The 16,578-nt window shown below is 34.9% G+C and overlaps 1 protein-coding gene across 1 annotated transcript; it reads right to left on the bottom strand.

The window, feature by feature from the left end:
• Positions 1–3,187: 3,187 nt before the first annotated feature.
• Positions 3,188–16,135, bottom strand: KRT26 (keratin 26). Its single transcript, XM_051994540.1, has 8 exons — positions 15,698–16,135; positions 14,743–14,825; positions 11,167–11,323; positions 10,886–11,047; positions 10,671–10,796; positions 9,123–9,340; positions 6,424–6,491; positions 3,188–3,686 (listed from the first exon to the last, which is right to left on the bottom strand). Exons 1-8 carry the CDS (start codon positions 16,133–16,135, stop codon positions 3,535–3,537), a joined length of 1,404 nt encoding a protein of 467 aa, XP_051850500.1. The 3' UTR covers positions 3,188–3,534.
• Positions 16,136–16,578: the final 443 nt, after the last annotated feature.

Here is a 16,578-nt window from a genome sequence, read left to right as displayed (position 1 = left end):
GAAATAGACGTGTGTGTGTGTATATATATATATATATATATATATATATATATATATATATATATATATGTATGTATGTATATACATCAGGGACCAACCTAGTCCAATCCCCTCATTTTATAGAAGAGAAAACAAAGATACATACAGAGTGTGACGTAACCAACATCAGATAGGTGGTAATTGGTAGAAGTAGAATTTGAATCCAGATCTCTGAGTTCTTTTCATGCTATCATCCTGTCTCCCTTTGCTGAAAACTGTCCTTTTGAGTATGAATGGTTAGAGGTATTTGTTACTTTTGTTATTTTCTAAAATTGGCATAAACTGCCTTTCTTTGGAAATAGAACATGACTGTCAGTGTAGCAGCACTAGATTAAACATGGAAGTTCCTGTGGATTTAGAAAATTGGATTGTCAGAGAGGGTAATGATTGGGCCAAGATATGACATAGTAGGGCAAACGGAGGGGGGCCAGCCTTATCTGTCATAAGGAACTTGAGAAAGCTGTTTCCCCTCACTTTTCTGTATGTGCTGGTGATTTTGATGATCTAGGGCAAATTAATCTTGCTAAGAATCTTAGAATCACTGAACAGGAAGGGATCTTGAGATCTTATCTGATTTGAGCCCCTGCCTTTAGGCAGATGACTCTTGAAATTATCCAGCACAGATGTTTATCTCTTCTTCACTCTTGCTGCAAATAGCACTATGGTTTTTCTATGTTCCCATATCCAAACCTTGGTATTTTCTTGGTCTGTTCCTTAATTCACTCCTCAGTGAATCAGAGTTAAAATGTTGAGCTGAAACTTTCTGTAATAGAGTCTCCACTCGCTATTTCTGGTTATGCTTTTGAAAATTACATGAAATGTATTGAGTACATACTGAGTATGATTAGATAAGAAAAAGTATTGATTTAGTCCTTTATTGGAGTCTCCAGCTTTCATATACTTTTGTAAAGTGCAGGGACCCATACTGAACACAATGAAATCCAATTTCATTCAATCTAGTCTAGTTCGAATATTTCATTCCAATACAGCTCAATACCACCCCATACCATTTTATCCAACATAATACAACAAGTATTTATGAAATGTCTGCCAGGAAAGATATAAAGACAAATCAATATTAAGTTACTGCCCTCAAGGAATTTATAACCCACAGTGGATTAGGGGAGAGAAGATATAAATAAATAAACAGATAAGTAAATTCAAATTAATTTGAATAGAGAGAAGGCACTAACAACTAGCTAGGATTAGGAAAGATTTCCCATACGAAGTGGCATATGAATTGAAATTTGAATGAAACTAGGATTTTATATCCTTAATAATATTCTCAAGAGAATCTGACTAATGCTGAGAAGGATACTTATCTGGCTAATATATGTCATTGTACTTTTCAAAAATCCTAAGTTCATTCTTGGATAGCTTGGGTCCGAGAGCTCCCATAGGGCTCTCTTACAGATCACAGAAACTTCATTGAAATGGGAAAAGTTTACATCATACATTTTCCCAATGGGACATTATTGTTCTTATAGTTGTTTATATGACCCCATTTTTGGTATTCTTGGCAAAGACACTGGAGTGGGTTTGTCATTTCCTTTTCTAGCTTCTTTGACAGATGAGGAAACTGAGACAAACAAGACTAAGTGATTTGCCCAGGGTCGCACACAGCTAGTAAGTATCTAAGCTGAATTTGAATTTAGGTTCTCCTGATTCCAGCCTGGCACTCTATACTCTTCACCCAGCTGTCCTTGGCTATTACTATATTCTCTTAAAATGCAGGTAGTTATCTAGCCATGCATCTAGTAGCAAACATCAGAAAATTGCCTGATTCCAAATCCAATATTTTTTTTTTTACACTAGACCACATAGCCTTTCCCTTTAGGACTAGAGTCTTCTGGCTGACTTAATTAGAACTTAAAAATAATTTACTGATATTGATTTTTTCTATTTATTGATTTTTATTTTTGAGAGAGGCATGGGCCTAAATCTATGATGAATATATAATAGTCTTCATATTTTTAATTCACTAATTGAATTTTGTTACTTGAAATAAATAAGCTAATAATTAATACCTACATGTTTATGAAACACCTACCACGAGCAAGACACAGGATGGAAATAAACAAATAAAAAGCACTGTTTCCCCTTCTTTAAGTGCTTAAAGTCTAGAAGATGTAATAAGACATGGATCAAAGTAACTAGAAAAAGCTAAGTATAAGAAGAACAAGTAATAGCCCTTGGAGATGTCCATATTCTTCTACTTTTTTCATAGTAAAGAAACCTCTTACAGAAAATGGAAGATGACTTCTAATTGGAATATACAAGTGAAGAGTTTATAGAAATTTTATATTCATTAGGCTTTGGAGGATGGACAAGATGTTAATAAGGTTTTAAAAAAGAAGCAAAGGGTGAAGGGTGTGGAATAAAAACTTCATCGAAATCAACATATTTTCATTTTGGCTTCCATGTGCTATGATTCATCTTAATTAATCAGGGTAAATTAGTAATTGCCATTTAATTAAAGTCTTTGTAAGTGATATATGTGTGTACATAAAGATGTGACTTTGCCAGGTCATCAGAACATTTGAAGAGAATTTTGGATCAGCCAATGGAATCATTGGAATCATAATTTGAATAAACTTGCCATGAATGTGATCATGAGTTAGAAAGAACAACAAAAGCAATAGAGTAGAGGGCTCTGAGAGCAGCATATCTGAATTTGAAGGTTATTTGACAATTGTTAATAGGGTAATCTCGTACAAGTCATTTAATCACCTTTAGCTTCCATTTCCTCCTCTGTAAAACCATGGGGTTAAATTTCTAGGTGATATCTAAGGTCTTTTCCACCTCATACACCTATGATCCTATGAATTTTCATCTACAATTCAATACCTGGATTTTACTTGGTATTGAATGGTGAGTAATTACTCCAAAGAACTGAGCTTAGTTACCAATCCCGTAGATGCTAGATGCTCATTTCCTGGTGATCATTACTATTTTTAATGATCAGTCTGATGAGATATTGAAATAACCTTTTCAATAATATGAATGGTGCTAATGACATGGAATTAAGAATAGTTTGAGAATTGAGGTCCCATATTTATTTTCTATTATGTCCTTGGTTTGGACCTATTAGGATTAGGATTAGGGGCAGTAGGGTAAGGGAATTTAAAATAGCCAGGACCACCAAAAGTGACTTGCAACAGAAGAAAATTTATTGAAATTAAAGAATAAAAAGAGCAAGGATTTTATTACTCTAAACAAGTGTATATGCCAAGAACAAGTACAAAGGAAGAATAGAGAAACATTTCTGGAAACATTTATTTCCGGCAGCAGAAATGATTTTCTTGTGTTACTTTTGTTTGTTTTTTAATTTTGTTTTTGTTTGACCAGACTGGTGATTTCAATGATATAGGGAAGCTCCTAAGGAGAAGCTTGTATCTTTGAAGACTGGCACCTTCTTTGTAACTTTTGGTCTTAACATTGCTGCCATGGTATGTCATATTTTGCAAAGGGAAGCTCTTCATTCACCTGTCAGCCTCATGGTGATTTACAAGGTACCCTCTGTTCCATTGTAATGTTGCTTATTTTAGAGGATTTTTCTTCAACTGAATGGACCTTCACGGAAAGGACTGGACCATTTGGATCTCTTTCCTCAACAACTGTTTTGACCACAGTGGTTTGTGCTGAATCTAGAAATGAACCAAACATGGCATTAATCTGATGTAGGTCATGCTCCAATAAGACTGCCAGTAGATGTGAATATAAGACACAGTCCTATTTTTGTGTCTGACCCTGGATAGAATGTATTTGGAATAGGGTATCTTTTGTCATATGTAAAAATCCATTGATTTAAATTGATGATTATCTCGATATAGGAATGACTTTTATTCATTGACAATTTTTTTTTATTAGTAGACATTTAAAAGTGTGAAATAAAGTGCCAGGCAGCCCTCTTTGTAGTGGCCAGAAACTGGAAACTGAGTGGATGCCCATCAATTGGAGAATGGCTGAATAAATTATGGCATATGAATATTATGGAATATTATTGTTCTGTAAGAAATGACCAGCAGGATGATTTCAGAAAGGCCTGGAGAGACTTAAATGAACTGATGCTGAGTGAAACGAGCAGGACCAGGAGATCATTATATACTTCAACAACAATACTATATGATGCTCAATTCTGATGGACGTGACCTTCTTCAGCAATGAATTTGAACCCAAATCAGTTCCAATAGAGCAGTAATGAACGGAACCAGCTACACCCAGTGAAAGAACTCTGGGAGATGACTATGAACCACTACATAGAATTCCCAATCCCTCTATTTTTGTCTGCCTGCATTTTTGATTTCTTTCACAGGCTAATTATACACTATTTCAAAGTCCGACTCTTTTTATACAGCAAATTAACTGCTTAGACATGTATACTTATATTGTATTTAACTTATACTTTAACATATTTAACATGTATTGCTCAACCTGCCATCTGGGGGAAGGGGTAGGGGGAAGGAGGGAAAAAGTTGGAACAAAAGGATTTGCAACTGTAAATGCTGAAAAATTACCTATGCCTATAACTTGTAAATAAAAAGCTATAATAATAAAAAAAAGAAATAAAGTGCCAGCGTCCCACAGCCTCTTACTGCAAAGGACTTGTGACCTCGCATGTGTGCACACTTGAACTAATGGAGAAAGGTTTAAAAGGTGTTGTGGAAGCCAGGAGCTATAATTTCCTTCAACTACTGTGTGTGTGTGTGTGTGTGTGTGTGTGTGTGTGTGTGTGGCCATGGACTCAAGTCCATTTGCCAACTTGGTTTCCCTTGTCTGCATTCCCTTTAAATTATGAATCTTTTTTCTCCCTATGATGCTCAGAAGTGATCAAAGAAGTGATTTGAGCCGAGATCAGAGGGATGATTGACTCCTTATTCCTGAAAGCTTTGCTTCTTTTAATATGGCATGAGATCAAAGTAGATCTTTTGGTCACTATAGTTACTATTCATTGGGTCTGAGATTGCAGTCCTTTGAAACCCACAAGTCTTTTTTAGACCAACTGTTGTCTAATGACAGCTCCCTTATCTTGTGTTTGTAGACTGACTTTGGTAAACCCTAACATAAAACATTACATTTGTACCTGCTACATTTCAGCTTGTTGGATTGAGTACAATGACCTAATGTGTTCAGGTCTTTCTCCCCGCTCCCTTTTTAATCCTTACTATCATAAGACACGTTGGTTTTCCCTACAATACTTGATTCTATTTATGTTTCCATGTTGTTTTCCCCCAGTAGAATGCAAATTTCTTAAGGTCAGGGACATTTTACTTTTGTCTTTTTCTTTCTAATACACAGCACAGTACCTGGCACATAACAGATATTTAATAAGTGCTTGTAGATTGTGGATTGACCTTTGATGTTCATTGTGTCCAAGACCACATTACACAAAGTCTTCCCTAGGGATAAGTACAACACTGGGAGAGAGACACCCAAGAATACCAGATCTGCTGAACTGCTCTGCAGTGAGAAGTCTCACTTGGTTCTTTTGTTTTCCTTCCTTCCAAGACAAATGACTATAGTTATAAAAATATAAATGTAATGTCTTACATTTTGGTTCAACAAAGTCAGCCTAAAAAAGCACAAGACAAGGAGGAATGTTTAAACAACAATTGATCTAAAAAAGATTTGTAGATTTCAATATAATAAAGCTGTGTGATCTTAAGCAAGTCACTTAATCATTCTCAGCCTCAGTTGTTGTGGGGGTCAAATGAAATAACCTTTGTAAAGAGCTTTGCAAACCTTAAAGTGTTACATAAATATTTATTGCCTTGTTGTTATTAATGGGATAGTTTTAACAAACCTCAGTCTGGACGGTTCAGATCTCTCTGACTTAAAAACATGAAAAAAACCATTGCTTGTAGGCGAACCTGAAATCAGGACTTTTGAAAAGTATTCAAAATTAAGAGCTATTGCCTCCCTTTTTCTAAAGATCAATTGCTCAGCTTCCCTGATTATGGCATTTGTAGGATTAAATAGCATTAGTACTCCTTCAGAGCCTTAAGTAATCTGGATTTGAAACAAAGAAAGACAAATTTTTTGGCATCTTACCTTACTTCATGTTAATATTAAACTTTAACAAAGACATGTGTATCAAACTTTGGAAATGACAAGTCTTCGGTTACTAAGACTTTTATTAAGCCAGTATTTTAGTATCTTTAGAATCTGGTCAAATTTGTTCTGATCAAATTCTCTTAAACTGATGATAAATAGTCAGATCTATAATAATGACTTTTCAGTCTTCATTAGATAGATAACTTCCATAGAGGAAAAAAATGCCCTTTCCTGAACATATGAAGCTTAAAAAAAAATACTTTGATGAAATGTGTTCAAATACTTGAATTTGAACACATGATTATATCCAACCAAAGAAAAGTTAAATACCTTTGACTTGATTTTCCGATTTTGTTATTCCATAACTTTTGGATTTCTGGCATGCAGATTTGCAGGATCTGTGAAAGAAAAAGGCCGTTCTCATTACTTCTAACATTAGCGAATCCAGAAACAAACCTGACAAGTAAGACTATAGAAATCTAATTTCATGAGGTTTTTTTTTTCCCATTTGTCACTTTTGTAGGGGACTAAATAACAAAAGATCAACAGTGACAAGAATGTTTATATGCATAAATTATTATGTCATTAGAACCAGAATCCATGCCTCATTTGGTGGAGCAATAGCTCAGCATTGCAAAGTTCCCCTTCCCTTATTTTGTCCTCTCAGCAGACAGATGAGGAATTATGTGGGCAAAATGTTATATATATTGTCAAGTATGGTCTTTGGCTAAGTCTTCTTTTCTTAATAGCATCTCATTATAAAGGAAGGTTCAATAAGGAGGTGCTGGAAATGACTATGATGCAAGAATAAAATATATCAATAAAACTTATTAAAATATTTGTTGAATGTATACTATTATATGCAAAATAGTGTACCAGGAACTATAGGACAATGGAAAAGTATAAGACACAATTCTTGTTCTCTAGGAAATTGTAATCTGTGTGGGAAGGTTAAGACACATAAACAAAAATATTATATTATGGAGTGCAGGGTATGTATAGCAGAAATAGCTATGGATTTGTAATTCTAGGACCTAGGTTCTTATCTCAGCTCTGGTGGTAACTTACAAGTTGTAACTTCGTTAACTGAAGCTTAGTTTCATCCTCTATAAGATGAGACATCTGAAGTTCTGGGATCTTGCTGTCCTAATACAAGGTAGCTAACAATATAATAAGGAATTTGCCAAGTGAATGAAGAAAGACAGATGTTGGAGGAAGAAGAGAGGACTAGTCTAGTTAACCTTGAGAAGATCTACAATGTTAAGGATTTCACTGACTCCTTGGGTGACCTAAAAGCCTTTTCATTAGTTGTATTTTAAGTGGAAATAACAATGACTACCAATCTACTAGTGGAGAAACCAGTAAAATAGTAATAGAATATATAATTTGACAAAAAAATAAATGCAGTGCATAGCAGATCATTTTAAAGAAATTCTCCTTGTGATTGGGGGTAATTTAACTTTTTATATTTGTATTTGAATATATTCAAAGTGCATAAAAACATTATAATGAAAAAACTGTTACCTGCTTTTATTTTTCTTAGATGGGATATGAGCTTTTAATAAGTTCTTGATATATATGCATTTATAAATACTTATATATATATATACAGCATACTCCAAAAACCTCAGAGCAGTTTTAAGCTCTTTAAGCTTAAAGCTACACTAAGAATTTTGAAACATTCTGCATATATAACAGACAGCATTATATTTTATATATAAACACAAATATATATTTGGGTATATTTATGTATATTTACACATATAGATTATATTTACATGTATTTATTTATATAGATTATATATTAAATGTGTATCTATGTATATAGATTATATAATATATTCATATATTTACACACATAGATTATACATGCAAATATGTGTACATGTACATATATGAATATTTATATTTAATATATATGAAAAAATTTACATTTACACAAATATAAATAGCTGATACATATGCTGTCATGCAAAGAGTATTAGATTTAGAATTGGAATTAAAAGGCCTGGATTCAACTTTGAGTTATGGTCTGCATATATATGTGTGTGTGTGTGTGTATATATATATGTATATATATATATATATATATATATATATATATATAATATTATATGTTATATAGAAACATAGATATATTTATATATATTTACACTTATAGATTACATATATAAACATGTAAGTATTTATATATGTAAGTATTTACATATGTATATATATATATAATATATATAAAAACATTAATATTTACACAAACATAAATAGCCAGTTTGTATCAAGGAAGGACTACTAGGTTTGGATTTGGAATGAAAAGTCCTGGAGTCAAATTGTAGCTATATAACCCTCAGAAAGTCACATTACTTCTCTGCCTCAGTTTTCTTATATGTAAATGATACTTGTACTACCTACCTTGGGAAATCAAATTAGATAGCCACTTTGTAAGTTGTAGTACATTATACCTAAAGGCCAACTATCAACATCGATAGCATTTTTTTGACTAGGATAAGACAATGTGGGAATAGAGACTAGAGAGTCACTACTGGAGTCAGGAAGATCTGAGCTGCAACCCTGTCTCTGACTTATCCAGGCTGTGTAAGCTCAGATGACTCACTTAACCTCTCAAAGTCTCCAGGGTACTTATTCTCTTGGATTATTTTAAGTTATGGATAAGTTAAGTTACTTTGCCTAGACAAAGATGCTTTCTGCACAACGAGTTTCCTCCAGCTCTGAGAACACAGATTTAGACCAAAACAAACATATAATTTGATCATGATTTCTATGGCTGCCTAATAAACCTTTTTTCAGAGACAGCATGATATAGGTATTGAAGCTAGAAAGACCTGGGAACAAGACCTATCTCAGATCCTTACTGGTTGTGTGACTCTGGGGCAAATCAGTTAAACTCTCAGTTTTAAAAAACTAAGACTATAAATCACCCAGGCAGTTGCCATTCTGTTTTGGTAAGGGAGATTTCCTTCAATGGAGTCCCCAAATTCAATCCCTCTCTTTTATTCTTAAGTCTTCTTTACCCTTCTTCTCCATCGATCAAGCAGCAGTAAGTTTCAATTTCTTTTTCTAAGTAGATCTTCATGTCTAGGAGCTGCTCATATTCCACCTTCTGGCTTTCGGTTTCCGTTCGGATTTGTTGTAGTTGATCTTCCAGGGCTCCAATCTGGTCCTGAATCTGGGAGAGTTGAAGGCAGTAGTTTCCTTCTGTCTCTGCCAGGGAGCACTCATAAGAATGTTTCTGAAATCGGAATAAATAAAATAACATGCAAAATGGAAACAACATATATAGATTTTTTTCTTCTAGTCTTCAAATAATAAATATTTGTTTGATGTAGGAAGACTAACTATGTGCATTTCCATCAGAAATCTTGATAAGGTTTTAAACATATTTTCTTTGTTTAAAATCCTTCTAAATTAAAATTTCCTCCTACTTTTCCATACTTTATTATTATTATTATTATTTTTGTGGCTTTGAGGATACAACTGCAAACAGAGTTTTACTGAGTTTTAAATGTACAAGTATTAGCATGATTAACAAATCCCTTGAAGTGGTAATGTATATTTGAATTTTTACTATTCAAAGTTATAACAATGGAAAAGATGTTAATCAGTTTTGGCCTAATGTAAATAAGCCACATCAGTCACTTCTGGGGATTCATTATCCACACTACCTGGGACCTAATTACACTCTTCCACAATTAAATCCAGTGAATTTCTGTTAAGTGCCTATTTTGTAACAGAAGAAGTGCTAAGTTATTGGGGATTCAAGATGCAATGGATAGAATATTGGACCTATAGTCAAGAAAACTCCTCTTCATAAGTTCAAATCTAGCCTCAGACATTTGCCAACTGTCACCCTGGACAAATCATCTTATCTTGTTTGTCTCAATTTCTTCATCTGTCAAATAATCTGTAGGAGGAAATAGCAAATTACTCCAGTAGTTTTGCCAAGAAAATCCCAAATGGGGTCATGAAGAGTCAGACATGACTGAAAAAAAAAAGACTAAATAATGAACCCCATGTAAAGAATATAGATGGAAGTGAAGACATGCAACCAGCATGTACGTGCATAAATAGAAAATATATGCCAAGAAAGACAAAATACTTTTAAGGAAGAGAGCATAAAGAACAAGGCATCAGAAAATCACAGGATTTGATAATAAGAAGGAATTTTAGCAGTCTCCTAGCCCAGCTAATATACAAAAGAACTCTCCATTTAGCATGCCAGACAAGGGATGGTGCAGCCTCTGATTGAAAGCTTCCAAATATGGGAAACCTATCATTTTTTAGGGCAGCTCATTACACTCTTGGAAATCTCAAATTATTAGAATTTTTTTTCCTTGAAATTATCTAAATTTGCTTCTTTAAAACTTTCACTCATTGTTCTGGTTTTAACCTTCTGGGGCCAAACAGAATAAAGTGTAGTCCTTAGAGGCAAGGAGGAGCCATCAAAGATTGTTGAAGTAGAATGTATCATATGTTTAGATCTATGCTTTTACAATATGAGCTTGACAGATGTTGGGAGAAAATTGTGGAAACTAATCACTTTGATGACAGTGTTCACATACCATGGCCATGATGGACTGGAGTTCAATCTCCAGGGTTTGGAGATTGCGTTTCAATTCAGTAAGTTCATTTCGGGCTGCTGTGGCTGCACCAACATCATCTGAGATTTGCTGTTGCAATGATGCACTCTGAAACAAAATTAACAGGATGGTTTTTTGTTCACAATTAATAAAACTGCTTCAAATGAGCTATGCCATGTTTCCTGAGAGATAGTTACTTTTTCATTGAACCAGGCTTCAGCATCTTTGCGATTCTGCTCAGCTAAATCTTCATACTCAGCTCTCATGTTGTTTAACAGAACAGTGAGGTCCACTCCTGGAGCGGCATTCATCTCGACACTCACGTTTCCACCAGCAGCACACTGCAGAACTTTCATTTCCTGAAACAGATAAAGATGCTCATGCTGAATGATATGAGGAAACATATTTCTACCAAATGAACTTCTTGCTTGGGGATGAGAAACAAGAACTGGGTAGAGCTCTTTGCAGAGCATCTTACCTCCTCATGGTTCTTTTTCAGGAAAGTTAGCTCATCACTGAATGCTTCATGCTGGATTTCCAGATCTGTTGTGCACAAGGTCAGTTCATCCAGCACCCTGCGGAGCCCATTGATGTCAGCCTCCACGCTCTGGTGCAGGGCCAGCTCATTTTCATACCTAAAAAGGATATTAAAATATTTGAGTTTGCAGAACAGAGAAGATTACAGAACCCACCATTGATATTTTACATGTTGGAATTTGTGGAAGTGAAAGCTCATTTTTGAGGTTCTTTAGTATGAAAATGCTAAAGATAGTTTGAAATTCACATTGATCTATGAAAAAAGAGAGACAATGGAGAATAGTGGATAGAGAGCTGGGCTTTAAACCCAAAAGACCTGGATTCAAGTCTAACTCTGATATGTATATGCATTGTAACTCTGAGCATACTAGAGAATTCTAAGACTATAAGATACATAGAATATAAGTGACTTTAACTGATATAAGTACTCAGTCCTTCCATTTACTGTTTCCTATAGCACTGAAATCACAGGTCTAATTCTGGTCCCTAGGTATTGTATTTAGCTGTTTGTCACAACTGTGGCCAATACTTCATAATCCCATTTGGGATTTCCTTGGCAAAGATACTAGAGTGGTTTGCCATTTCTTTTTCCAGCTCGTTTTGCAGAAGAGGAATCTTCCTGACTCCAGACCTGGTACTCTATCTACTATACTACCTTGCTGTCCAGTCCCTAAGTATACATTCTGGTAATGTTGAAATAGATACTCTTTTTGTTTTTGAATTGTTTTTTCTTATAGTAGACTATTTAACACATTTTAAAAATGTGTTAAGGGTTCTTAGGAGTTGTTTATATTATGATTACGTTGTGATTTTATCAGTGTAGAAGAATTCTGGTATAAAAACTCCTTCCCCTATTGTAGATCAAGAACTCAGGTGTAATAAAAAGTTAAATGACTTGCTCTAAGTGGAAGATCAGAGGTTCAAACTAGGCCTTCTGACTGCAAATCCAGAGTGCTTTTTAATACAATAAGCAGCTTCCTATTCACATATTTCTATCAATATAACTAGTGGATATAAAATAATGTAATGTGTGTGTATGAGTATTTTGATTGGCCAGGAATTTCATTGATATGAGGAATTCCTACCTTTGAGACTCCAAAAGTTGCCTAAATCAATAAAATCTTAAGTCCACTTCACCTTTTCCCAAAAAGGAACACCCCAGTATGGAAATTCTCTTCTCTGACACAGATCCTCTCCACCACTTTATATTTTCAAACTCAAATCACTCTGATTATTGGTTAACAACAGGTCTCAACCCAAGCCTCTTTTGGCCATTGTTTGGGTTTTGGTGAGTATAAATAGCAATTGTTTCTGTTTTGGTCAGAAATCCTGACACTCCAGTGTCTTCCACTCCCATATAGACTTTTGTTTTTGATTAGATAAAAGAAGCCATTCTCTGCCTCACTTTTTATCTAGTCTTAATTACAAAATGGATGTTGCCTCAGACAAACCAATACCTGTTTAAAGACCTCAGTTTAACAAAGGCCTACTGCATCCAGGGTCATCTTCAGTTGACATGATTTATATCTAGCCACTGGACCCATATGGCTTTGGAGGGGAAACTGAGGCAGGTGACTTTGCCCAGTCCAGTCCACTCTCACTTAAGTGTAATTCACTTGCAAGTTATAACATCACCTTCTCATGTCAATATCCTTTTTACAAATAATAGCAATATTCTCAATTACTTACATTTAATAACTTATATTTTTAAGTACCTAAGAATATTTACATTCTTAAGAGGTTAAGTATTTACCTATGGTCACATAAGTAGCAAGTTTTCTTGCTCCAAGAAGCTCTTTGCATTACACAATATGACTTCTCAATAAAGTGTTTCAAATTTATTTAAGACTTCTGATTTCCTTCAGGTTGGAGGTACAGAGACTCTTCATGTTCAATCCCATTCTGATTGTTTTAAGAGTTTGACTTGCCTTTTTTTATGAACTGTGTCAAATTTTTTTTGCTTGGGCAATCTAATGTCCTAAGGTGACCCAAGAGATCATCATATTAATGCCAAAATTTGTTATGGAAACTGAATTGAGAACTCACTGAAACCCCAAAGTCTCCAGCTCAAGTGATACATCATCTTTAACCTCTTCCATAGCTGAAATTGTAGCTGTGTACTACCATACCTGATCTTTAGTAAAGTATTAAACTTAAAAAATTTAAAGTCATATATTATTGAATACCAACTTTTATATAATTATGAACTTAAGTGTACCAAAAATTTCATATCCCCTTGTAAAATCTATTGTTTCAGATACTTATTAACTGTGTGACTCTGGTTAAGCCATTTAACCCTGTTTGCCTCAGTTTTCTCATCTGTAAAATGAGCTGGAGAAGAAAATGGCAAACCGGTTCACCATCTTTGCTAAGAAGATCAAACAAACATGATTGAAAAATGACTGAGCAAAAACCACAGCCTTTAAAATTTCTGTAGTTATTTTATGCATTTTCTTTACTCTTTATATGAAATTTTCCATTTTTTGTTTTTATTATTTCTTACCTCATTCCCTCATGTTCATGTACTACAATCTGTCCAGTGCCATAGCTATGTATTATGGGTTGTTTCCAGTTGAACTTTTAAAGACATTCATCATTCTTCAAAAAGTCTTGAATCTCATTCTCCTGATGATCTAATTTGTATTCCAAATAGTAATAGCTGTCATTTATAGAAAGCTTTAAAATCTGCAAGGCTCTTTAAAAACATTAACTCATTCGGATCTCATAACAACACTATGATGTAGGTATGACAAGTTTCATTATCCTCATTTTATAGATAAGTAAATTGAGGTGTGATGAGGTTAAATGACTTGCCCATGATCATAAAGCTAGGAACTATCAAGGACTGGATTTGAAGCTAACTTTTTCTGACCTCAGGTTCAGCACTCTTTTTTTTTTTCTTTTTTAACCACCTTTCATGTAATAAACATCCTCATCATAGATAATGTGGACTTAAATCACATGCTAGATGGTGCAGACTCTGGAGTCAGGAAGACTTAAATTTTACTCCATCTCAGTTACTTACTGTGTGAATCTGGGCAAGCCAATTAATCTCTACCTTTTCCCAATTGTAAAATGGAATTATAATAGCTAGCATTTATATAGTACTTACTATGTGTCAGGCTCATTCAAATCTGACCTCAGACATTTACTAGTTGTGTGTCATTTAAACCCTGCCTGAATAAAACTGGAGAAGGAAATGATAAACCACTTCACTAGATTTGCCAAGAAAAGCCCATGGACCATTGGTCCACAAAGTCATGATGGAATGAATAAGAACAATGTGCCAACTAAGGTGGTAAGTACTTTACAATTATCACTTTATGTGATCTTCGTAGCAATCCTGGAAGTTAGCACTCTTATTCCCATTTTACTGATCATAATAACATTTATGTTCCATGGTTGTTGTCAGGATCAATTGATACAATATTTGTAAGGCACAGTGCTTGGCACATAGTAGTTCTTAAAAATGTTTGTTCCTTTCCTCTCTTCAATTTCTTGTTGTGTCTGCACTTACTTCAGTCTGAAGTCATCTGCGGTCAGTCTGGCATTGTCATTCTGCAGAACAATATTGGCGTTGCAGGCAGTGGCAGAAATAACCTAGGAAATAATTGAGTAGATCAAGTGTTTATTTACAGATCTGACATGCTGACATTTAGGAAATAAAAATCAAATTGCCTTCCAGATGCCAAAGTCGTTCTGAATTTTCTTAATCTCTGAAATAGTTTTTTAGTAGTTATATCTTTTTATGTTTTTGCAAACTGATGGGTATTTCTGCAAGCAATATATAAACAAGGGAAGGATCTGTGATTTTGTCAATATTGGAGGGTGTGTGTGTGTGTGTGTGTGTGTGTGTGTGTGTGTGTGAAGATCTCCGTACCAAGTGTCTGAGACATGATAGATAAATACTAGCTAGCAAGATACCTACATGGGAAAGTGGACAGACTACTGGGTCTGAATGATTCATCTCCTGAGTTCAAATCTGACCTTATATACTTACTAGCCTGGGTTAGTCAATTAACCTTATTTGCCTCAGTTTCTTCATCTGTCAAAAGAACTAGAGAAGGAAATGGTAAATCACTCCAGTGTCTTTGCCAAGAAAACCTCATATGGAGTCATGAAGAACAGGACATGACTGAACAAATTCCAGGACTCCTTTTTCCATACCATAATACCCTATTCATCTCATTCCCCTTTTATACTGGGGAAAATAATCTCTAAAATAATAATAACAGGATTTATACAGTGCATTAAAATTTGTAAAATGCTGCCCATGCATATTTTCATTTGATCTTTGCAATAACCTTGCTATTATTATTCCCATTTTACAAATGCATAAACTGTGGCTGGAAGGAAGAGTAACTTGTTTATGATTAGAAGCAGGATTGGAATCCAGGTTGCTCTTGACTAAGTCCCACAATCCACACCCTGTCAAAATAAATGGAAAAATATGCCAAATGTCGATTTCTTACCTGACTTCTAAGGTCTTCAATTATCGGAAAATATCTGCTATAGTCATGATCAAGTCCTCGGCAGGAGCCAGGGCCAAATTTTTCGTACCATCCTTTTATCTTCTGCTCTAAGTCTGCATTTGCTTCCTCCAAAGCTTTCACATTTTCAAGGTAGGAAGCCAAGCGGTCATTTAGATTTTGCATGGTCACCTTTTCATTACCAGAGAGCAATCCATTTTCATTTCCCAGAAAGCCTGCACAGACACCACTTCCCAATCCCCCACAATAGCTCCCTCCAGATGAAGATCCCACCAGCGTACTAGAAAAGCTACTCCCCACGCCAGAGCCACCACCACCACACGAATTTCCAGCACCAAAACCAGCTCCACAGCTTGACAGCCTCACAGACCCAGGGCGAGAGCAAATCCGCCGGGAACCACTAGAAAGACGAAAAGACATGGTGCGTCAGGATAGATGGGCAACCCTTTCCCAGAGAAGAGCGCAGAGTCAAAGTATGCAGCTCCTGGTATCATTTGCCTTTTTATATCCAACTGGCAAGGCACTTCAGTCTTAATTAGGGCAATGTCTAGTAAAACGCTATTTTCTGCCTAATTATCAGTTTCCATAAATTGTTTGATTTTTAAATGGTGTCCATTTGTAGGTGGAAAGATGCCTTGAGGGTATTTTTCTATATTAAAAAGGTGCCAGGTGGAGTAATTTTAGATTATGGCCTTAACCTTCAGAGTTTAATATGAGTAATCCTATCTATTCTTACACCTCTGCAGTAAGTACTATATTGTTTCACATGAAAAGAAATAGGAGCTGGAATGGGAAATATTTGCTTCCTTTTCCCATCTTTCCAACGAGAATTTCCATTGCCTTCTCTTATTAACATTTGCTTT

The sequence above is a fragment of the Antechinus flavipes genome, chromosome 4, assembly GCF_016432865.1.
Source record: "Antechinus flavipes isolate AdamAnt ecotype Samford, QLD, Australia chromosome 4, AdamAnt_v2, whole genome shotgun sequence".
Lineage (NCBI taxonomy): Eukaryota > Metazoa > Chordata > Mammalia > Dasyuromorphia > Dasyuridae > Antechinus > Antechinus flavipes.
Note: the sequence above shows the minus strand (reverse complement) of the source record. Positions and strands in the feature narration are given on the sequence as shown.